The sequence below is a fragment of the Bos indicus genome, chromosome 2, assembly GCF_029378745.1.
Source record: "Bos indicus isolate NIAB-ARS_2022 breed Sahiwal x Tharparkar chromosome 2, NIAB-ARS_B.indTharparkar_mat_pri_1.0, whole genome shotgun sequence".
Taxonomy (NCBI): domain Eukaryota; kingdom Metazoa; phylum Chordata; class Mammalia; order Artiodactyla; family Bovidae; genus Bos; species Bos indicus.
Window position 1 is genome coordinate 71069395 of NC_091761.1, and position 25685 is coordinate 71095079.

Sequence of the window (25685 nt, forward strand, 5' to 3'; positions counted from 1 at the left end):
ATTGTTCTGAAAAAGTATGAAGACGGAAATGTAAACATACTATAAACACATAACTAAGCAGTCCTCTCTGGGGTGGCCCATGTCCTCTGTGCAACTAGCAGGCCTGTTTCCGAGAGCCACAGTATGGGGCCTTAACACACAGAGAGAGTCAAATGAGAGAAAACACGTTATTTTCTTAATGCCCTCTTCTGGTATAGAACTAAGAAAATCAAAGAAATTGGACTAGATATAAAATTTGATTTCCTTTATTTGTAAGCTGAATTTATTTCAACAAGTTTTATGCTTGTTAAACATTTGCTTGATATACTGGGTTGACCAAAAAGTTCATTCAAGTTTTTCTGCACCAGAAAAACCTGAACAAACTTTTTGGTCAACTCAATATATTAACAACATTTTTTTTTTTAATTAACACTTTTTAAAAAAAGAATCCATTACCAACAGGAATACAATTTAGAGGGTTTTTTTTTTTTTTTCTTTTAATGGATAAAAGGCTATTTAAAGGGTAAATTCAAAATGAAAAATGCTACTATAATGAAAAATATCTTAGAAGTACACATGTTCATTCATTTATTCACTAAGTCAACCAAAATTGATTACCTGCTATGTGCCAGATACTGTACATATGAAACATACCTTTGATTTATGTGCTTGATGAACAATCTTCAGTTTATCTGAAAGAAAAAAAGTCTTTTTACTAAAATTATTCTAAAGCTTCATTTCAAACTTATTGAAGTGAGATTAAAAGGCTTCCCTGGTGGCGCTAGTGGTAAAGGATCTACCAATGAAGGAGACACAAAGAGATGAGGGTTCGATCCCTGGGTCAGGAAGATCCCCTGGAGAAGGAAATGACACCCCCTCCAGTATTCTCGCCTGGAAAATCCCACGGACAGAGGGGCCTGGTGGGCTGTAACCCATGGGGTCACAAAGTCAGACACAAGTGAGTGCACACATACACAAAGTGAGATGAGGTGTGTGGTGAGCTGGGGAGTGTGGCAGCTAGGAAAGTGAGGAATCTGGGTCCCTGCCTTATGATCAGGTTCACTTAAAAATCTAATACGCAGTAAAAGAAATATTACATTTGCATATCATTAAAATTAAAGATCACTGTATAAAATATTTTAAAGCCCTTTGACACAGAGAGCTGTGTTTATACCATAACCTGTAGTCAACTCAGCCCTTTTTCCCTTAGAAAACAGCTGAATGATATAACTCTATCTTGTTTGTTAGAGTCCCTAAATACTAAGATTAGCAAATAAGGTTTTTTAAAAAGTCTGTCTTTGTTAATGTCTACTACTACTATTTTTCTACTAATCTCTCAGAAGAGATTCAGTGACAGGAGGTCAAATGATCATAGCAACAAGTTGCTACCACTCTCAGAATTTAAACACCATCAAGGATGCACTGGTAATCTGATCAAGGCTGCTAATACTCAAAGACTACCAATGTCTGTCTCCTGGTTTTCAAATACTGCACAGGCTCACACTATCTAATCTGCTTTATTCAATCTCTCCTTCACTCCTTAATCTGCTTATCTTGAAATCAGGCTACACTGTGTTTTTCCAGTAAGTAGTTTCTCTACATTGGGTACTTCTAACTGGGCAATAATCAGTTCTTAATTATTTAACAGACATAGCATTCAACAGGTTTAAATTCAGAAAGTTACTAATTCTCCACTCAGTTTTACCTAGCCATTTAATTAATTTACTGTGAAAGTGAAGTCACTCAGTCGTGTCCGACTCTTTGTGACCCCACAGACTGTAGCCTACCAGGCTCCTCCATCCATGGGATTTTCCAGGTAAGAATACTGGGGTGGGTTGCCATTTCCTTCTCCAGGGGATCTTCCCAACTCAGGGCTCAAACCCGGGTCTCCCGCATTGTAGATAGACGCTTTACCCTCTGAGCCATCAGGGAAGTCTAATTTACTATAGTTATACATATAGTTATAGTTTATATACATATATATATATAGTTATAGTTTACATATATTATTATATCTGAATAAACTCTTAACCTTAAGCTAAAATTCATTTCTATCAATCATGCTATTTGATTCAACAAGGAATTTCAGTGAAATGAAAGACTCTGTTAAAGAAAAAAAAAACCTTGATTTAACTATGTTCTAATAATAAAGAAGAATTAGGGTACCTATTTAGTTAAGAACAGGCACTCTGAAATGCTCATTATTTTAAATAGTAAACTTTCAATTGCCTATTACAATTTTTAATATAAGGTAGCCTTATAAAAATCAATCTTACCTAAGTGAAATATACACATTTAGAATATAAAATAGGTCACAATGGCTAAAAATAAGCTTACAATGTACACAAGAAAACAAACAAATGTGACTTTTGAATTATCTATTATACTGAGTTACCTATTATACTCTTTTTCTCACTATAAATATATATTGTTTGTTACTAGAGATAAGTTAGAGAAGCCAATAGTAGTTGCTTTTTTCTTTTTAAACAAAAGGACCTTGATTAAAGTCTGTTATAATCGACCTGCAAAATTGCATACTGACCTCTCCAAGTGTCATCATGTTCTATATATTTTGCTAATAACCTTTAAGTTAGAAATATCTTTGCTCCGATATGCTCTGCAACCCCACAATAAGGAGGCAACGTTTTATTAGAAAAAGAAATGCTTTGAACATAAATTTTCACCAGATTTTTCTCTCCAACAGAAATTGGTAAGAATTGGGAAGAAAAGAAATGCCCCGCAAAACTAATACAATTATGTAAAGTTTAAAAATAAAATAAAATTAAAAAAAAAAAGAAATGCCCCTTTCTTTGTTAAATCATCTTTTTCACTTGTTTTTACTTCTTAAAAAAAACAATGTTAATTATTAACAGAAACAACTTCTGCTGGTATTGTTTCCTTAGTGAAGATTTCTTGAGGAAAACAACCTCATAAAGATAAAAACAAGATTTACGTTTGCAGAGTATTTAATGTGTTCACATTGTTTAATGTAATCTCACAAGCCTTAGAAACAAACAGAATTAGCAGCCTCACACTGTACAACAACAAACATTCACTGCACACATACACCATGCCTAAACAAAAAGAATTTAAAAATAAGACAACATCCCCTGTGCTTTAAGAACACACTATCTGGCCAGGGTAAATCAGTAATAGACACAGATGCCAATTAAATGGGAGGCAGGGCTCTGAGAAATCTCTGACTCTTGGCAGCCTGGCAGAGAGACTGGACCTTTGTCCAAGGGCACAGAGATGGCAACCAACAAAAATGAAATCTGACTCTGTGCCCTTTCCACTCCCCAACACCTACTGTGTTCAGTCCCTCAGAGAGTGTAGCAATACTGCAGGACGAGGACAGGTGAGCAAGGAACACTTCAGCGTTTCTTGTCAAAGACAAAGTGGCAGATTGTTAAAGAGCCAAACACAGTCACTTGAATTCTACCAAAACCATGGTGGTTCTCTAATTTCCTCACAGGTAAATGTGTTAGTTTTTCCTGCCAATTCATCTGAGTAGTATAGAAATAATAGGACAAGTGGATGTTAATAAGGTGGACTAATAAGAAAGATATGTTATCTACCACCATGGTAAAAGAAAAAGGAACAAGGAAAAAGTACAAAATCAACTGCAAAACAAGGTTTAAATGGCAATAAAAACACATCTGGCAATAATTACCTTAATTATCAATTAACTAAATGCTCCAATCAAAAGACTTAGAGTGACAGACTGGATAATAAAACACGCTTACAATATGTTGCCTACCAGAGACCCACTTTAGAGTGAAGGACACACATACATTGAGAGTGACGGGATAGGAAAGACTCACGTACAGAGCTATAAAAGACCACAGCTGCCAGAGCACTCCTGAGGGAAAAACAAAACAGGAGGCAAACTCTCCCAAACTTCAGGAAGAAGTCGATTGATACTATAATACTAACAATACTGCAAAGCTACAGTAATCAAAATAGTGTGGTTTGGGGCAAAAACAGACATACAGATCAATGGAACATAACAGAGAGCCCAGAAATAAAGCCACACGTACAGTCAATTAATCTTTGACAAAGTGGCAACAGTATACAAGGGGAAGTCTCTTTAGCAAGTGATTCTGCCACATGTAAATCAGTAAAGTCAGAACACATCCATACAACACACACAAAAATAAACTCAAAATGGCCTAAAGATGTAAACATAAGACAAGACACCACAATACTCCTAGAAGAGAACACAGACAAAACATTTTCTGACACAAATTGTACCAATATTTTCTTAGGTCAGTCTCCCAAGTTCAGTTCAGTCACTCAGTCATGTCTGACTCTTGGCAACCCCATGGACTGCAGCATGCCAGGCTTCCCTGCCCATCACCAACTCCCAGAGCTTGCTCAAACTCATGTCCATTGAGTTGGTGATGCCATCCAACCATCTCATCCTCTGTCGTCACCTTCTCCTCCTACCTTCAATCTTTCCCAGTATCAGGGTCTTTTTCAATGAGTCAGTCCTTCATTTCAGGTGGCCAAAGTATTGGAGTTTCAGCTTCAACACCAGTCCTTCCAATGAACATTCAGGACTGATTTCCTTTAGGATTGACTGGTTGGATCTCCTTGCAGTCCAAGGGACTCTCAAGAGTCTTCTCCAACACCACAGTTCAAAAGCATCAATTCTTCGGCACTCAGCTTTCTTTATAGTCCAACTCTCACATCCATACATGACTACTGGAGAAACCATAGCTTTGACTAGACAGATCTTTGTCAGCAAAGTAATGTCTCTGCTTTTTAATATGCTGTCTAGGTTTGTCATAGCTTTTCTTTGAAGGAGAAAGAATCTTTTAATTTCATGGCTGCAGCCACCATCTGCAGTGATTTTGGGGCTCAAGAAAATAAAGTCTCTCACTGTTTCCATTGTTTCCCCATCTATTTGCCATGAAGTGATGGGACCAGATGCCATGATCTTTGTTTTCTGATGTTTAGTTTTAAGCTAGATTTTTCCCTCTCCTCTTTCACCATCATCAAGAGGCTCTTTACTTTCTCTTCACTTTCTGCCATAAGGGTGGTGTCATCTGCATATCTGAGGTTATTGACATTTCTCCCGGCAGTCTTGGGTTTTGTAGATGCAAAAATTACATATAGAATGGATGGATAACAAGGTCCTATTGTATAGCACAGGAAATTATATTCAATGTCCTGGGATACATCATAATGAAAAAGAATACACACACACACACACACATACATACATACATATATATGAGTCACTTTGTTGTATAACAGAAATCATAAATTAAGTATAATTCAATTAATAAAAAAAGATTTTAAAAGATATTTTATGCAAACAAAAAGGATAAGAAAGCAGGGGTGGCAAAATACTCAAGTCAGACAAAACAGACTTTTTAACAAAGGCCATAAAAGAAAGAAAGACACTATAAAATGATAAAAGAATCAATGCAAGAAGATACTCCACCCATTAACAAACTAATATACATACCCAACATCACACCTAAATATACAAATACCAACAAAGGGAAAAATTGAAGGAATACATTATTTACCATCATGATGATTAGTAGCCAGATATTTTGATAACTTCATTATCTAAAACTTATCTTTCAAAATAATTTACATGGAACACAAGTTTGAATACACATCTACAGCATGTAAAAAAGGGAACCCATATGTAACTATGCCAATCTGAAGTGGCATCTGTAGACAGATTCAAGTTTAAGGTTGTATTTCAAGGCTTGACACTTTGAAAGCTGTGAAAGACAGAACTGAAAAGTTTCATATTTACTTAATCATGCTTTTTATTCCTTTCTCTTATTCAATATTTAGTATGTAAATTCTTGAAGTCCAATAAATCAAAGTACTTTCGACTCAGTGCCTTTAACTTCTGCTTGACTACCCCTTGTGACCTCACAATTAATCTCTGAATATTAAAATGCACACACACGGTGAAGATTGTGATTTCAAAGTATTTTATGTCATAAGTTGCTCTACCAAATGGCAGCAGAATTAAAAACCACTCCAGAAATGATCTAGGGTAATTAAAAATTTATGCTTTAAAATGTCTGTGCCAATTAACAGAAATATTTATTAGGTGCATCGTAATTCTCAAGTGAAGTCTCAAATCCAAAGTTTGGTGAGTGTCAATATCCTGAAGGTTAATAACTGTACATCTTTATAATGAATAATGAAACCTAGCTTCTTGACTTATTACTACATTTTAAAGTCAGTAACTGCAACGTATAAAATTTCTGTGTAACATGCTCAAGTTGTTGCTGTTGTTGTTTAGTCAGCTAAGTAGAGTCCGACTCTTTTGCTAAAAGCCCTATGGACTATTGCCCACCAGGCTCCTCTGTCCATGGGATTTCCCAGGCAAGAATACTGGAGTGGGTTGCCATTTCCTTCTCCGGGGGATCTTCCTGACCCAAGGATTGAACCTGCCTCTCCTGTGTTGGCTGGAGAAGGCAATGGCAACCCACTTTAGTACTCTTGCCTGGAAAATTCCATGGACAAAGGAGTCTGGTAGGCTGCAGTCCATGGAGTCTCAAAGAGTTGGACACGACTGAGTGACTTCACTTTCACTTTTCACTTTCATGCATTGGAGAAGGAAATGGCAACCCACTCCAGTGTTCTTGCCTGGAGAATCCCAGGGACAGAGGAGCCTGGTGGGCTGCCGTCTCTGGGGTTGCACAGAGTCAGACATGACTGAAACGACTTAGCAGCAGCAGCAGCAGCTCCTACGTTGGCAGATGAATTCTTTACCACTGAGGCACCAGGGAAGCCAACATACTCAAGTTATTGACATCTAAAATGTTAAATCTCTTCTTTTAATTCCCAGTCTTTAATCACTTCTCCTTTTCTGATTACCTGACAAAGAAATTCATTTCAAATCATTTTCTAAACATGCTATTCCTCATAAATACGCCACTTGATGACACAAGTAGTATTTACTTTAACAATATACTAGAATTCCTATATTTTAAATAACTTCCATATTGGTTTGTATATACAGATTGCAAACTCATTTTTGAAAACCAAATTTAAATTCACTTCAAAATAAAACTAATGTGAAATTATATGTTTTAAAAGAATAAGAAAAATTGGTTACCATATTTATAATTTCTGAATGGTGGTGGGAGGCTGGCCCTCAAAGGGATATCTGTAAGATAAAGAGTATTTTTATTATAAAATATTCAAATAGTCATAGTATTAAGAGAATTGGCATTTTATTATACAATAGCATCTACATACACTTGAAATATATAGTAAGTATGTGTGAAACATTATTATATAGTTGATGTTCATTTAGCACATGAATCTGAGAATCCCTTGGGGTCAGTAGTAGAAACCAAAGATCTGGAACAATCTTATCACTCTTACCAAAATTCATACAACCTATAATGTAACTACTCTAACTCAGCAAAGAAACTATAAATTTTCTTAAAACAGTGTTTTCAAACACTAGTATTAGTGTTCATTTATAATTAATTAAACTACAACCCTTACAGAGGGAATTAAGTAACATATATCTAAATTACATATGCATATATCCTTTGACCTAACAATTCCACTTGGAGAATTTACCATAGAAATATACTTTGCACACTCGTGTGTGTGTGTGTGTGTGTGTGTGTGTGTGTGTATGAAATGACTTAAACAAAGGTACTAACTGTAGCACTGTTCGCAATAGCAAATGCCTGGGAAAATCCAAGTATCTTTCAATGAGGGGACTTCCTAAATAAACTATAATATGTCCAAACAACTAAACATATTTTTCAACAACCAGTAAAACAACCAAAAAAGAAGGAGAAGGAAGCTCTTTACTAACATTGTAAGATCTTCAAGATATGTCAAGAGTAAAGAACGCAGATTTTCCTGGTAGTCCAGGTGGTTAAGAATCTGCCTGCCAGCGCAGAGAACATGGGTTCAATCCCTGGTCCAGAAGATCCCACATGCCACAGAGCAACCAAGCCTATGCGCCACAACTACTGAACCCACGCTCTAGAGCCTGGTGCTCCTTAACAAGAGAAGCCACCACAATGGAAGTCTGTGCACAGCAATTAGAGAGTAGCCCCCGCGTGCCGCAACTAGAGAAAGCCTGTGCGCAGCAACAAAGATCTAATGCAGCCAAAAATTAAATAAAAATTTTTTTAAGAGCAAAGCAGGTATAAGGCAGAGCATTATTTTTAGTATGCTACCTTTTGAATAAAAGAGAGGAAAAATAAGAATATGTATTTGCTTTTGTTTATACTTCCATGGGAGAGAGCATGATGCACTGGTCTGATAAAGAACAGAAGTGGGAAGGAGATTTTTCACTGTATTCCTTTTTACATATTCATCCTTAAAAACCATAGGAATGTGTTACGAAAGAAAACTTTTTTAAAAACCTACACATCTGAATTAGGAAAAGTGTTCAAGTACATTTAACCTTTTAAAGGTCAGTGAAAGTGAAAAAGTGTTATTTACTAAGTTACGTCCGACTCTTTTGCAACCCCATGGACTGTAGCCTACCAAGCTGCTCTGTCCATGGAATTTTCCAGGCAACAATACTGGAGTGGGTAGCCATTCCCTTCTTCAGGGTATCTTCCTGACCCAAGGATTAAACCCACATCTCTTGCACTGCAGGAAGATTCTTTTACCACTGAGTCACCAGGAAAGCCCAAATTTTAAAGGTCAAATAAATACCAAAATTAAAATATAATTTATTCATTTACGTTACAAACATTTAAAGTACCCACTACCAAGTATTCCAGGGACAGGGAAAATAAGAAGTTACTGAGACAACTCCCCACTCTTGAGAGGGCACGCTCCCTGTGAATCTTGTAACAAAGGTGTGTTCACAGCTAGGGCTATGATCTCACCTGCCACATGCTAGAATCACCCAGCCCCACACCTGTAAATCAGACTCACAGCCGGCCAGTCCCAAGCATATTTAGACTCAAAATGAAAACCTGCTGAGATGATTCTTAGACAAACACAATCACAGGAGGCCAACTAGATGATAGGAATGAGTGAGGCTGGGCAAACAGGAGGGCCATGAGGTAAGAGCAAGCATCCCATAAAAGGAGGTGCAGTCCCTTCATTCTAATTGGTCACCTAAAGATTTAAATGGAAACACTAAGTCTAGGGTGAGTGGGGAGGGAGGTTAGGTGAATTGTATTGACTTTTAAAATACTGTAGGCAGGGACTTCCCTGGTTATCCAGTGGTTGAATTCACCTTCCAAAGCAGGGGACACAGGTTCGATTCCTGATTGGGGAACTAAGATCCCCACATTGTTTAGTCCCTCAGTCATATCCTACTCTTGTGAACCCATGGACTGTATCCCACCAGGCTCCTCTGTCCATGGGATTTCCCAGGCAAGACATGCCACAGGGCAACAAGCCCACTTGCCACAATGAAGATCCCATGTGCAGCAACTACGACTCAATGCAGCCAGAAAAGAAAAAAAGAAAAAAAAAATGCTGTAGGCCAAAGGAAACCTGTCTGTGGAGTCCACATTCGCCTGCCCAACCTCCATCTGAAACCTCTGTTTTAGCCTTAGCGGAGCACAGAACTTCATTTTATCTTTTGTTTCTCACTTTTGAATTATAAGCCAAAGAAGTGTTGACTAAATATCAGAAAGAAGAATTAAATCTGTTTAATTTATTGCCATTGGTATTTCCTAAACTAGACAGCAAAACTCCCTGAAGAAAGGACTAAGGTACAGAAGAAACAGTGCCATGAAACTATTTTCATTTAGAGATGTCTATAGTCAGGACACCAAATCACCCCCTTAGACCTCACAAGTCTAGGCTTCTGAGAGAAGAGACTATGACAGAGATGAAAGGAGTAGTTTTTTTCCATCTGTGGATCTCAGCTCAGCTGTCACCTCCACAAAGAGGCCTTTCAGGACAGCCCTACTAAAATAGGGGTCTCCTCTCATGCCAGGAGCCGGCATATTGCATATTGAGTGCATAGTGCATATTGAGTGCATATTGCATATTGAGTGCAGCACTTTCCACAGCATCATCTTTCAGGATCTGGAATAGCTCAACTGGAATTCTATCACTGCTGGGAGCCAGTGAGGAACTCCGCCCATGACAAAGGTCATGAGGAAGGAGGCTCTGCACACGCAAAGGCGGGATCGAGCCTCAGGAGTCCCCATGGAAATTCTCGAGCATTTACACCCAAAACCAGAGTCTGCCTACTTTCTGCTTTGTGCTTTCACCTACACCTCTGACTTTACGGGGGGCTGTCCCCCACTACCTCTCTGAAAAAAGTTAGCTTACAGCTCCAGTTAATAATTCCTGGGTGTGACAGTGTTTAACCTACAAACTCCTTTGGAAATCCTCTAGCCTGCCTGAATAGGTTTTTCCGGCCACATGTGATTGCTCAGAGCCTCCCAACTGTAAGAGGCAGGAGATGTTCTAAACTGTCTAAACACAGATTCTTTTGAGTAGTTAAAAGATTGATTAGAAATTGTATTGGTGAGGGATTTTCACTTGTTGGGCCAATGTTTGCTGCTAAGTTTCCATATCCCTTACCTGCTGTGTCCCTGGCAGTGTATTGATTAATATAATTGGTGTAAGTAGTAGCTTTAATGTTTGTAACCTGTTAATTCTTTTTCTTGTTATAGCCCACCACACCTTTGATCTTTAGGAATGCAACTTTATCGAATGCAACTTTATCTAATGCTTTTGGAGGGTGGCTCCTGACCAAACACCTTTAGAGAAAAATAAGTTTTCTGAAGAAAGGGTCTTAAAATGTTAACAGGCCTCCGGGCCAGAAGATGATGCAAATCACCTAAGCTTTTGCATATGATAAGCTTGCAGGAAGAAAGCCTGGCTTGCTTCAAGACTCTACCCTTTCCCCCATTATCCTCTATGCATAACTTAAGGTATAAAAACTACTTTGGAAAATAAAGTGCGGGGCCTTGTTCACCGAAACTTGGTCTCACCATGTCATTCTTTCTCTTACCTTCTGGCTGAATTATTCAGCCTCTTTTCTCCACTGAATTTCCTCACTGAGCTATCCTCATTCTATTACTCTTTATATCCTTAATTAACATTTAATTAAGCAATTGTTTCCTGATCTTTGCCTACGCCGTCTCTCCTTCGAATACCCTGGATCAGCCGGGGCTGGTCCCCGGCAGGCTCCTCTCATATTCCTTCATTCATAGCATTTTTTACAATTAGAGCTTTGTTTACTTAGTTTGGTCTCTCTTCTCTACTAATTCATAAATTCCTAGAGATTAAGACACAATGGCCCGTCTTCCCAAAACCTAGGACAGTGCCTGGCACATCATATGTTAATAAATACTGGTTCCAGCGAGGGCGAGGGCTACAGCCTATTTCCTTCATCATGTTGCCAAAGCCTAACAGAGTGCCTGGCACACGGCAGGTGCTCAAAAACAGACATGAGTAAAAATGCATCATTTAATCCCTTTAATCAGCAGGTTAGGGCACTGAGGTCCCAAGAAGGCAGTCGATCAGCCCAAAGTGTCAAGAGCCAGGACTAGAAACCAGCCCTCCCAACTTCCATCTGCCACACTAAGAAGGGTAGGACTAAAGCTGGTATCTTCTGCGGTGGCAAAAGAAAAGAAAGATTAGATGTTAAACACATTCTGGTGAGGTGAACTTTACATATAAAAATGCTTGAAGAGGAAGAGGAAAAGAACAAACACTTCCTTATGAAAAAGGTTGTTTCCCATTTTATACCGCTATGAATATGGCCATGAGCATTCATATGTAGACATATACTTTCATTACATCTACAGGTGGAATGGCTGGGTTGTACAGTAGGTTCGTATGTTTAACTTGTCAAGAATTTGCCAAATCATCTTCCAAAGTGGTACCTTTTTAACACTCCCACTAGCAACAGATAAGAAGATCCAGTTCTTTCACATCCTAGCCAAAAACTTGGTTTTTAACTTCTAAAGCTTTCTTATTTCAGTCTTGTTAAGTGGGTGTGTTATGCTCTCATTGTGGTTTTAACTTGCATTTCACTAAAGACTGATGATGAGTATCACCGAATGTGCTTATTCGTCGTCCATACATTTTCTTTGATGAAGTGCATGTTCAAATATTTTGCCCATTTTTTTAATTGGGTTATATGTCATATAACTTGAGTGGTAAGAGTTTGGTTTCTTTCTTTAGTTACTATTATTCTAGACACAAATTCCTTGTTGAATATATGTTTTACAAGTATTTTCTCCAAAGTCTGTGGTTTGCCTCTTCATTTTCTTAACAGTGTATTTTAAAAAGCAAAAGTTTTTAATTTTGATGAACCCTAGCTAAATTTTTTTTGGAGGGGGGGGCTCATTGTACTTTAATAAATTTTGCAAAATCAGTCTTTAAGATTTTCTCTTATGTTTTCTTTCAGAAGTTTTTATAGTTTCAGATTTTAAATTTAGGCCTTGACCAATCTCAAATCATTTTTTGTGTATGGCAACAGGTGAGAGTTCAAGTTCATTTATTTGCATGTGAATATCCAATTGTTTCAGCTCCTTTTTAGAAAGATGACAGCTTCCCCCTAAAATGCTGTGATCAAAAACCAATTAAACATACGTATAAGACTATCTCTGGACTATTTTTCATCGATATACATGTCATCTGTATAACAATACCACTGAATCCTGCCTGACATAGTTTTACAGTAATAAGTCATGAAATCAGATAGTGTAACTCTTTCAACTTATTTCTTTCTGTGATTTATTTATATCATTATTTATTTATATATTATGTCTTTTTTACTTTCCTTATAATTTTTGAACATGTTAGAGTAACTTATTCATAGACTTTAGAATAAGTAGACATTATCTGAAGGAAAAAAGAAAGCTTGCTGAGATTCTGATTGGGATTGGAATCCATACATTATTTTGAGGAGTCATGACGTCTTAACCATATTGAGGTTTCTGATCTATGAACATAGTGTATCTCCATTTATCTAGGTCTTTTTAAACTTCTCAGTGATGTTTTAGAGTTTTCAGTGCAAAAGTCTTACAACTCTTATCGAATATACCCTATTTCAATTTTTTGGATGCTATTATTCTTTTTTAGTTTCCAACTGTATATTGCATAATTAGTTTTTATATATTCATTTATATCCTACAACCTTGCTAAAAGCTCAAGTTACTAGTTCCAGTAGTGTTTTTATAAACTCCATAGGATTTTCAACAAAGATAATCAACTCACCAGTGAATAATGACAATTTTACCTCTTTCTAACTTGGATCCATTTATTTCTCTATCTTGTCTTACTGAACTGGCTAGAACTTCCAGCACAGTGTTTAATAGAAGCAATTTCTAAGAAAATATCTTGCCTAGTTCCTTATATTAGGAGGAAAATCCTCAGTCTTTCACCATTAAATATGATGAAAGGTATCATTTTTTTCACAATTATCTTTAATCAGGTAGAGAGTTCCCTTCTATTCCAACTTTACTGAAAAAGTTTCTAACAGAAGTGGATGCTGTAGAAGCATATACACTACCAATATGTAAAACAGACAGCCAATGGACATTTGCTGTACGACTCGGGGAACTCAAACCAGGGCTCCGTGACAACCTAGAAGGCTGGGAAAGGGTGGGATGTGGGAGGGAGGCTCTGGAGGAAGGGGACATAAGTACTCCTATGGCTGATTCATTTTGATGTTTGGCAGGAATCAAAGATTTCTTTCCTTAGTACCATCGACCTCCCTTCCCAGAAGTAACCACCAACTATCCTTAAGTTAGCATTACTTTCTTCATTGCTTATATTTTCATTCTGTTAAGTCATAGCCATAGAAGATAAAGTATTATTTCACGTTTTAAATTTATGGAATATTTAAACTAAGGAATCTATAGTACATTTGTAATACAAACAAGAGAGTATTACCCTAACACTGTATTGAAGGAATGGTCCCTTTCTGATAAGGTGATAATGTGCTATGATTTTGCTACTATAAAACTATCCTGTTCCTTTCTAAGTAGGAGGGGCACCAGGGGAGTGCCTCTTTACAGAAAAAAGTGCTAGATAATAAACATGGAAGGAGTCACAGAGTTAGAAAAAAAATCCCAGTTACTGCAACTACCAGAGATTTGGGTAAAGATCATCAATGGATACTAAAACTGGGACTTCCCTGGCAGTCCTGAAGTTAAAACTCCAGGCTTCAATACAGGGGACACAAGTTCGATCTCTGGTTGAGGAACTGTTTTGGTGCAGCCAAAAAATTTAAAAATTAATTTAAAAACAAAATAGATACTAAAACTATTGGAAACAACATACACATATGGTCTCAACTATTTATTAGTTGAAAAGATACCTTTACAACAGAGAAATCTAGTAGACAGCATCTTAACCAAATGATTTAAACATCTATCACGAGAGCTTCCAGGCTGCTGAACACATGGTGATACCAGGGAGAATGGTGCACTCCAAGAGGGCACGGAAGTTCCACCCCCCTTCCCCATGCTTTGTCCTATGCATATTTTTCATCTGGCCATTCCTCAGTTTAATTCTTCTCTAATAAACGGCTGATCCGGTAAGTTCATAAATACTACCAATAACCAAGTGCTTCCTGATATGATGCAGTGAGGAGGAATCACCAATGTTAGGGATCAGCAAACTATTTCTGTAAAGATCAGTAAAAAATATTTTAGTTTTTGTGAGCCACGTGGTTTCTGTCACAACTATTTAAGTGCCACTGAAATACAAAAGCAGTACATATAATATGTAAATAAATGGGTGTGGCTGTGTTTCAATAAACTTTATAAAAACAGTGGGAAGGTCAGACTGACCCATAGCTCGTGATTTTGTCAACCTGCAACCTACATGGTAATCCTGTCAAAAATGTCTAATCTGAATCTAATCATATGAAAACAATCTGACAAATTCAAATTGTGGGGCATTCTATAAAAACTCAGATTTGGATTTTTTCTCAAAAATAAAAAAAATCAATAAAATGACAGATAACTGAAGGTGAGACCTGTTCCAGGTTAAAGGAGGTTAAGAAGATAGGACTTGCAATGAAAACATACAGAAGATCCTTAAATGCATGTTTCTAAGTGAAAGAAGCCAGTCTGAAAAGACTGCATACTGTATGATTCCAAGTACATGATATTCCGGAAAAAGCAAAACTAGAGACAATAAAAAGATCGGTGGATACCAGGGGCTTGCAAAGAGGATGAAAAGAAGAAGCATGGGCGATTTTTAGAGCAATTAAACTATTCTGTATGATACTATAATGGTGGCTACAAAACCCATAGAACTTTACAGCACAAAGAGTGAACTTTAATGTATGCAAAACAAAACAACTACAAAAAAAAACAAGACAGAGGGTCCCAGGAAAGAACACAGAGGGTAAGAAGAGAATATAAATGTATTGCAAATATATGAAACAATCTTACTGAAGAGAGAGAAAAAAGGTGCTGACCTAAATAACTCTGGCAATGAACAGATTTTGTAAGACTAAGGCAAAAGGATGGAGAAGGCGATGGCACCCCACTCCAGTACTCTTGCCTGGAAAATCCCATGGACGGAGGAGCCTGGAGGGCTGCAGTCCATGGGGTCGCTAAGAGTCGGACCCGACTGAGCCACTTCACTTTCACTTTCATGCATTGGAGAAGGAAATGGCAACCCACTCCAGTGTTCTTGCCTAGAGAATCCCAGGGACGGGGGAGCCTGGTGGGCTGCCATCTATGGGGTCGCATAGAGTCGGACACAACTGAAGCGACTTAGCAGCAGCAGTAGCAGCAGCAAGGCAAAAGGAAATCACAAAAGCACTGTATTCTAGTTAATATCAAGTTGTTTCCCACAGAGTACCAAATAACAACTCTAATACAGCTATACCTGTATGTTAAGTTTAAGTTGCTCAGTCGTGTCTGACTCTTTGCAACCCCAGGGACTGTAGCCTGCCAGGCTCCCCAGTCCATGGAATTTTCCAGGCAAGGATGTTGGAATGGGTTGCCATTTCCTTCTCCAGGGAAAGTGAAAGTTTCTCAGTTGTGTCCAACTCTTTGTAACCCCATGAAATATATAGTCCATGGAATTCTCCAGGCCAAAATATTGGAGTGGGTAGCCTTTCCCTTCTCCAGGGGATCTTCCCAACCCAGGGATCAAACCAGGGTCTCCTGCATCACAGGCGGATTCTTTACCAGCTGAGCCACAAGGGAAGTCCAAAAATACTGGAGTGGGTAGCCTTTCCCTTCTCCAGGGGATCTTCCCAACCCAGGAATCAAACCAGGGTCTCCTGCACTGCAGGCAGATTCTTTACCAACTGAGCTATCAGGAAAGCCCATACGTGTATACTGGAATTAAACAGGTAAATAAATGGATGGCAGATGATGGGAGCCAGGTTTCTCACAATTGGGAGTGAGGATGTACAGATAAGCAAACAGAGAAGGCTGAAATGATCCACGTGATAATGGATTAGAGTTGGAAACATCAGTAAGAACTCACATTTAACATACAGATTCAGGTGGTAAATATGAAAATATTTATACATATGTGTAAATACACAGGTTGACATATTTCCTTGCTCTGTCAAGAAAGCCTAAGAAATTAAAGTAGTGAAGAGCATACCTAGCACCCAGATTTTGGTCTAAAACCATACTCCAATAAAAGCAACCAAGGCTCCTGGAGAAATGGCTGGTTCTAGGACTGGCATGGGAAATACACAAAATTAGCCTGGACCATCTTAAAAACCACACACAGACGGCATACATCAAAGGGGCACAGAAGACAACTGAAAGTTTTCAGTGACCAAATCTATAACAATCTGAGCAACAAATATCTCCCATGCAAAAGAATTTCAAGTAAATTATGTAGCTATTGTACACTAAAGGAAGGAGAACATAATTCCCCACTCCTTAACTGTGCGCTGTGCATAGTGACTTCCTTCCAGAGTACCTTATGAACAGGGAGATAACAGAGTAACCAGTGATACAGTGGAGAAACCTGTACTACTTCAGCCAAGTGGTCAAAGTCAACATCAACAACCATAAATCATTTAGAAAATATGTACCCTTGATATGATGTGATATGATAAAAGTGACACTATCTGTGTGATCTTCCTCTCGAAAACCCATAACTCCAGTCTAATCATGAGAAAAATCATCAGGCACATTCCAATAGAGGGATATCCTACAGTAAGCTTGATCAGTACTCCCCAAAACTGTGGAAGTCCTCAAACAAGGAAAATCTGAGAAATTTCCACAGTTCACAGAGCCTAGAGAGACATGACAACTACGCGTCATGTAGTATCCCGGCTGGGATCCTGGAGCAGAAAAAGGACATCAGTAAAAACTAAGGAAACCTGAATCAACTATGGACTGTACTTAATACGACATCAACATTGGTTCATTAATTGCAACAAATGCAGCATACTAATATGTTAATAATAGGGGAAACTGTGGAGGGGAGAATTAAATATAAACAAATAAAGATTTAAAAGATAAGGAAAATTTTTCTAACTATTCTAGTAGTCACCCATCAGAACAGACTGCTCTACAAAGTAACAGTTCACTGGGAGTAACGGGGTATAAAGAATTGAGTTCTGAGTTGGACGTTTGGATAAAATCTCCACAGCTTTTCTTTATTTAATAGATGAAATGATTTTACATTCAGAACCCAAATCTAAAGTATTGCAAAGTATTAAAATGCCAGATCAAGAAATAATTAAAATGTCATATAGTCTAGATAATTGGTTTGTATATTATTCTGAAAATTTGTCATCTAAATAAGGTAATACATGATATCTCTATGATCAAAATATCTGATCAATATCCATTTCCCCTATGTTAATAATAGATTTGTTTTACTATATTTATATGCTTATATATGGATACAATCTTAGGTATTATTATATTTACACTTATTTATAAATGCTAGTTTATATCCACTACACTTATTTGTTCTATTTACACAACTTTAGATTTTAATGGGATGGTATAGTGGTTCAATGATTCTCAAGGCAGAATGGATCCAATTTAACCAAAGTTTCTTGGTTGAGGGAGAAAAAGACAATTATGGGAAGAGACCATGTTAAACTATGGATGGCAAAAGTGATTTATCAAAAGGACAGCTGGAAAGGCAAGAAGGCATCTAAAATAACCCCAATGAACATTCGGTTTGTATACAAGATTCTCTGTGCCATGATGTCAAGCATCCTTCCAGCTTTCAGTGTTCAAAACATTAAAGCAAGGCCAACAGGCACATGAAAAGATGCTCAACATTGCTAATTATTAGATAAATGCAAATCAAAACTATAATGAGATCAGACCAGACCTCAGACCAGTCAGAATGGCCACCCTCAAAGTCTACAAATAGGCGACTCCCCTGGTGTCCAGTGGTCAAGACTCTGTGTGCCCAGCACAGGGCGCCTGGCTTCAATCCCTGGTTAGGGAACTAGATCCTACGTGCCCAGAGACTAAGACCTGGTGCAGCCAAATAAATATATAAATGAAAATATTTTTAAAAGTCTACAAATAATAAACGCTGGAGAGTGTGTGGAGAAAACAGGACCCTCCTACACTGTTGGTGGGAATATAAATTGGTGCAGTCACTATGGAGAGCAGGATGGAAGCTCCTTAAAAAACTAAAACTAGAGTTACCATATGATCTGGGAACCCCACTCCTGGGCACATATCCAAAATAGACAAAAACTCTTAACGGAAATGTTCACAGCAGCACTATTTACAAAACCAAGACATGGAAGCAACCTAAATGTCCATCATCAGAGGAATGGATAGAGAAGATGTGGTATACAAATAAAATGGGATATTACTCAGCCATATAAAAGAACAGAGTAGTGCCATTTGCAACAACATGGATGAACCTAGATATTATCATACTAAATGAAGTTAAGTCAGACACAGAAAGACAAATATTATATACTTATCTGTGGAATCTAAAATAATAATACAAATGAACTTTTTTACAAGACAAAAATAGACTCACAGACATAGAAAATAAAATTATGGTTATCAAAGGGAAAGGGTGGGAAGGATAAATTAGAAATTTGAAATTAACAGATACACACTACTATGTATAAAATTTAAACAAGGACTACTGTAAAGCACAGGGAGCTAACTATATTCAATATAATAACCTATAATGGAAAAGAATCTGAAAAAGAATATGTATGTGTGTGAATCTGTTTGTTATATACCTGAAACATGGTAAATCAACTATACTTCAACTAAAAATAAAACAGTAGAGCATGATGAACTAAATTCAAAGACTCTTTTGAATCTAAGCAAATCCATTTATTTCAGAGATTCTATTTAAGCAAGTAAGGTAATAGAGAAGAATAAAGAGGCAACTGAGTGTACTGCTTAGGCGTACATGGTTGTATAGCTAAACTGCAAGGTTGGACTGCAGCTTTGCCTTGTTTTTGCCATGTAATCTCAGGCAAGCTTCTCAACTTCTCTCTCTGCTCTTTAGTTTCTTCATCTGCAAAATGGAGATAATACCAGTTCCTAATTTAGAAGGATGCTGTGAGGATGAAATGAGAAAATCTACATAAAGCTCTTAGCACAAATTAGTTCAAAAATTCCTCAGTAATAAGCTATTTGGTCTTTGTTATGTACACAATTCATAAAAGGTAAATTCACTAACTTTGCAGAGTTCCACTGTACCTCAAATTAGAGGACAAAGGTAGGCACAGAGCACACAGCTCAGAAAGGCCTGAAGCCCAAAGTTTATCTTTTAATCAGTGGAACACATTTCCCACATGTACAATATTAATAGAAACAGGTAACAGATGAAAGATGTGAGTAGGCTGTGCTGAGCATTTGCAGTGATCCACACCACTGCTCTAATGGGGAGCAATTCTATGGTACTTGGGAAGGAAAAGAACACAGTGACCCTGGGGAGAATATATCTTCCCTTGGCACTAGAGCAGCCTGATGATTACATCTTGTTCTCAAGGGCTTCAGAGAATCTATTCTGCACTGTACCAAGCAGAGCACTTACTGTACTAACACTAAGAAACACTGTAACCCATAATACACACAAAGATTTTAAAATAAGAAAAGTAGGGATTTGTTTTTATTTCAAAATCTGAGTATACTTTTGGTGATAGCCTTTCAAAAACAGGACACTCTGTAATTGGCAATATCTTAGCACCAACTCTCAATCTCCCCCTAACAAGTAGAGTGACTAGCCTGTCTTCTCTATGAGTTAAAACACCATGCTTTCTTCTTAGGCAAGTAACACCGAGCAGTAAAGCCACTTGAATTAGATGAAAAAAGAAAAAAAAAGGAAGGGAGAAGAGTTTAGAAATTTTACAAAGTCAATCAGGAAGCAAAATGTCAAGAATTCACTACATTTTTAAAAGTTAACTATGTACACTTACATTGCACACATATAAACCAAGTTTGTGGTTTCCCAATAACATTCCCCAGTAATGGAATCACAGCTCCTCAGAGAAATGACTGATCCCAGGGCTGGGGTAGGAAAAGAACAGGACACATCTGCAACATCTTAGATCAAAAAGTAAGGAAGTGCTCAAAGAAGGATGTGGACATGTTAAAAGGACATGGAGCCTTGTCCTTTCTTTCTGTAACAAAAGAAAATCCAAGGACATATGTTAGTTCAGTTCCTTTAATCTGAATTAATTTCTTCATTCAGGAGTTTTTTATTGTCTTTCATTGGCAATTTTGAATAGTGTTTTTGGCTACCCCCAGCCAAAATGAGGATGATTAGACCATCAGAGTATAATAAAAATAAAGAATTATAATCCTCTGAATAAAGTAAGTATCCGTGAGTGCACAATGATATAAACCAAAGATTAAATACATGGGGCAGGAGTAGGAATGGGGGGGTAGGATAAAAAGCTCTTCCTTACTGTAGAAAAACAACTAATATATGTAAAAGGAATGATGGAATAAGAAGAATCATTGTTTGCCGAATATCATAACTGATTCAGGCAAGAATCATCAAATAATGCTAAACTAGTGGATGAAAGATTGGGAAGTAACAGGACATTCACATAGTCTCAGAATGTATCCCTAACAAGTTACTTTTCAAGTACAATCAAAATTTACAGTAGAGAAACTTGGCAGCTATCACCTTCAGTTCAGTTCAGTATAGTCGCTCAGTCGTGTCCGACTCTGCGACCCCATGAATTGCAGCACGCCAGGCCTCCCTGCCCATCACCAGCTCCCAGAATTTACTCAAACTCATGTCCATTGAGTCGGTGATGCCATCCAACCATCTCATCCTCTGTCGTTCCCTTCTCCTGCCCTCAATCTTTCCCAGCATCAGGGTCTTTTCGAATAAGTCAGCTATTCGCATCAGGTGGCCAAAGTTTCAGCTTCAACATCAGTTCTTCCAATGAACACCCAGGATTGATCTCCTTTAGGATGGACTGGTTGCATCTCTTTGCAGTCCAAAGGACTCTCAAGAGTCTTCTCCAACACCACAGTGCAAAAGCATCAATTCTTTGGTGCTCGGCTTTCTTTATAGTCCAACTCTCACATCCATACATGACTACTGGAAAAACAATAGCCTTGACTAGATGGACCTTTGTTGACAAAGTAATGTCTCTGCTTTTTAATATGCTGTCTAGGTTGGCCATAACTTTCCCTTCTAAGGAGTAAGCATCTTTTAATTTCATGGCTGCGGTCACCATCTGCAGTGATTTTGGAACCCAAAAAAATAAAGTCAGCCACTGTTTCCACTGTTTCCCCATCTATTTCCCATGAAGTGATGGCCATGATCTTAGTTTTCTGAATGTTGAGCTTTAAGTCAACTTTTTCACTCTCTTCTTTCACTTTCATCAAGAGGTTCTTTAGTTCTTCACTTTCTGCCATAAGGGCGGTGTCATCTGCATATCTGAGGTTATTGATATTTTTCACGGCAATCTTGATTCAAGCTTGTGCTTCCTCCAGCCCAGCGTTTCTCACGATGTACTCTGCATATAAGTTAAATAAGCAGGGTGACAATATACAGCCTTGATGTACTCCTTTTCCTATTTGGAACCAGTCTGTTCCATGTCCAGTTCTAACTGTTGCTTCCTGACCTGCATATAAATTTCTCAAGAGGCAGGTCGGGTGGTCTGGTATTCCCAGCTCTTTCAGAATTTTCCACAGTTTATTGTGATCCACACAGTCAAAGGTTTTAGCATAGTCAATAAAGCAGAAGTAGATGTTTTTCTGGAACTCTCTTGCTTTTTCAATGATTCAGCGGATGTTGACAATTTGGTTCCCCTGCCTTTTCTAAATCCAATTTGAACATCTGGAAGTTCACAGTTCACATAGTGCTGAAGCCTGGCTTGGAGAATTTTGAGCATTACTTTGCTAGCATGTGAGATGAGTGCAATTGTGCGGTAGTTTGAGCATTATTTGACATGGCCTTTCTTTGGGACTGGAATGAAAATTGACCTTTTCTAGTCCTGTGGCCACTGTTGAGTTTTCCAAATTTGCTGGCATATTGAGTGCAGCACTTTCATAGCATCTTCTTCAGGATTTGAAATTGCTCAACTGGAATTCCATCACGTCCACTAGCTTTTTTCCTAGTGATGCTTCCTAAGGCCCACCTGACTTCACATTCCAGGATGTCTGGCTCTAGGTCAGTGATCACACCATCGTGATTATCTTGGTCATGAAGATCTTTTTTATGCAGTTCTTCTGTGTATTCTTGCCACCTCGTCTTAATATCTTCTGCTTCTATTAGGTCCATACCATTTCTGTCCTTTACTGAGCCCATCTTTGCATGAAATGTACCCTTCGTATCTCTAATTTTCTTGAAGAGATCTCTAGTCTTTCCCATTCTATTGTTTTCCTCTATTTCTTTGCACTGATCACTGAGGAAGGCTTTCTTATCTCTCCTTGCTATTCTTTGGAACTCTGCATTCAAATGTGTATATCTTTCCTTTTCTCCTTTGCTTTTTGCCTCTCTTCTTTTCATAGCTATTTGTAAGGCCTCCTCAGACAGCAGCCATTTTGCTTTTTCGCATTTCTTTTTCTTGGGGATGGTCTTACTCCCTGTCTCCTGTACAATGTCCTGAACCTCCATCCATAGTTCATCAGGCACTCTATTATATCTAGTCCCTTAAATCTATTTCTGACTTCCACTGTATAATCATAAAGGATTTGATTTAGGTCATACCTGAATGGTCTAATGGTTTTCCCTACATTCTTCAATTTAAGTCTAAATTCAGCAATAAGGAGTTCATGATCTGAGCCACAGTCAGCTCCTGGTCTTGTTTTTGCTGACTGTATAGAGCTTTTCCATCTTTGGCTGCAAAGAATATAATCAATCTGATTTTGCCTTAACCAACTGATTGAAGTCACCATTGTCAGCAATGTGGCCATTCGACAGCATGTGTGACTTGGTGTAAATGCACTGAAGGTCAGCATCATTTCAATGATTTCTCTGCCAAAAGCATAACCTAAATCTAATAGAGAAAACACTGGAAAAACCCACCTGAGGGAAGCATTCTACAAAAAAACTAGCCTGTACTATTCAAAATTGCCAATGTGATGAAACACAATAAAAGACTCCCAAATGGGTTTATTTCTGGGTTTTCTATATTGTTCCATTGGTCTATATCTCTGTTTTTGTGCCAGTACTATACTGTCCTGATGACTGTAGCTTTGTAGAATAATCTGAAGTCAAGAAGGTTGATTCCTCCAGCTCCATTCTTCTTAAGACTGGTTTGGCTATTCAGGGTCTTTTGTGTTTCCATAGGAATTGTGAAATTTTCTGTTCTAGTTCTGTGAAAAATACCATTGGTATTTGTTAGGGATCACACTGAATCTGTAGATTGCATTTGGTAGTATAGTCATTTTCACAATATTGATTCTTCCTACCCAGGAACATGGAATATCTCTCCATATGTTTATGTCATCTTTGATTTCTTTCATTAGTGTCTTATAATTTTCTATGTATAGTTCTTTTGTTTCCTTAGGTAGTTTATTCCTAGGTATTTCATTCTTTTTGTTGCAATGGTGAGTGGGACTGATTCCTTAATTTCTCTTTCTGACTTTTCATTGTTAGTATATAGAAATACAAGTGATTTCTGTGTATTGATTTTGTATCCTGCAACTTTGCTAAATTCACTGACTAGCTCTAGTATTTTTCTGATATTATCTTTAGGGTTTTCTATGTACAATATCATGTCATCTGCAAACAAGGAGAGCTTTACTTCTTTTCCGATCTGGATTCCTTTTATTTCTTTTTCTTTGATGACTGCTGTAGCTAGGACTTCCAGAACTATGTTGAATAATAGTGGTGAAAGTGGACACCCTTGTCTTGTTCCTGATCTCAGGGTTAATGCTTTCAGTTTTTCCCCATTGAGAATAATGTTTGCTATAGGCTTATCATATATAGCCTTTACTATGTTGAGGCAGGGTACTTCTATGCCCATTTTTTGAAGAGTTTTCATCATAAATAGGTGCTGAATTTTGTCAAAGGCTTTTTCTGCATCTAATGAGATCATCATATGGTTTTTATCTTTCAATTTATTAATATGGTGTATCACATTGATTGATTTGCATATATTGAAGAATCCTTGCATTCCTGGAATAAACCCAACTTGATCATGGTGTATGAGATTTTTGATGTGTTGCTGAATTCTGTCTGCTAAAATTTTGTTGAGGATTTTTGCATCCGTGTTCATCAGTGATATTGGCCTGTAGTTTTCCTTTTGTGTGTTGTCTTTGTCTGGTTTTGGCATCAGAGTGATGGTGGCCTCATAGAATGAGTAATGGAACAAGATTCAAAGCCCAGAAATAAACCCATGCACCTATGGGTACCTTATTTTTGACAAAAGAGGCGAATATACAATGGGGCAAAGACAGCCTCTTCAATAAATGGTGCTGGGAAAACTGGACAGCTGTATGTAAAAGAATGAAATTAGAACACTTCCTAATACCACACACAAAGATAAACTCAAAATGGATTAAAGACGTAAATGTAAGACAGAAATTATAAAACTCTAAGAGGAAAACATAGGCAGAACACTTGATGACATAAATCAAAGCAAGATCCTCTATGACCCACCTCCTAGAGTAACAGAAATAAAAACAAAAGTAAACAAGTGGGACCTCATTAAACTTAAAAGCTTTTGCACAACAAAGGAAACTATAAGTAAGGTGAAAAGACAACCCTCAGAATGGGAGGAAGTAATAACAAATGAAACAACTGACAAAGGATTAATTTCCAAAATACACAAGCAGCTCACACAACTCAATGCCAGAAAAACAAACAACCCAATCAAAAAGTGGGGAGAAGATCTAAACAGACATTTCTCCAAAGAAGACATACAGATGGCTAACAAACACATGAAAAGATGCTCAACATCGCTCAGTATTAGAGAAATGTAAATCAAAACTACAATGAGATATCACCTCACACCGGTCAGAATGGCCATCATCAAAAAGTCTACAAGCAATAAATGCTGGAGTGGGTGTGGAGAAAAGGGAATGCTCTTGCATTGCTGGTGGGAATGTAAATTGATCCAGCCGCTATGGAAGACGGTATGGAGAGTCCTTAAAAAACTAGGAATAAAACCACCATATGAACCAGCAATCCCACGCCTAGGCATATATCCTGAGGAAATCAAAATTGAAGAAGATACGTGTATCCCATTGTTCATTGTAGCACTATTTACAATAGCTAGAACATGAAAGCAACCTAGATGTCCATCAACAGATGAATGGATAAAGAAGTTTTGGTACATATACATAATGGAATATTACTCAGCCATAAAGAAGAATGCATTTAAGTCAGTTCTGATGAGGTGGATGAACCTA

The 25685-nt window shown here is 37.7% G+C and overlaps 1 protein-coding gene across 16 annotated transcripts in view; it reads right to left on the minus strand.

Annotated features, from left to right (window-relative positions):
* The window catches only part of C2H2orf76 (chromosome 2 C2orf76 homolog), a 154089-nt gene that overhangs the window by 62330 nt on the left and 66074 nt on the right, over positions 1 to 25685 (minus strand). For all 16 annotated transcript variants that reach the window (XM_070768857.1, XM_070768892.1, XM_070768849.1 and 13 more), the window contains 2 exons: positions 7079 to 7129; positions 634 to 671 (listed from right to left, as the gene is read on the minus strand). In XM_070768857.1, the coding sequence (XP_070624958.1) occupies positions 634 to 671; positions 7079 to 7129 (89 nt within the window). The remainder of the gene's footprint in view (positions 1 to 633; positions 672 to 7078; positions 7130 to 25685) is intronic.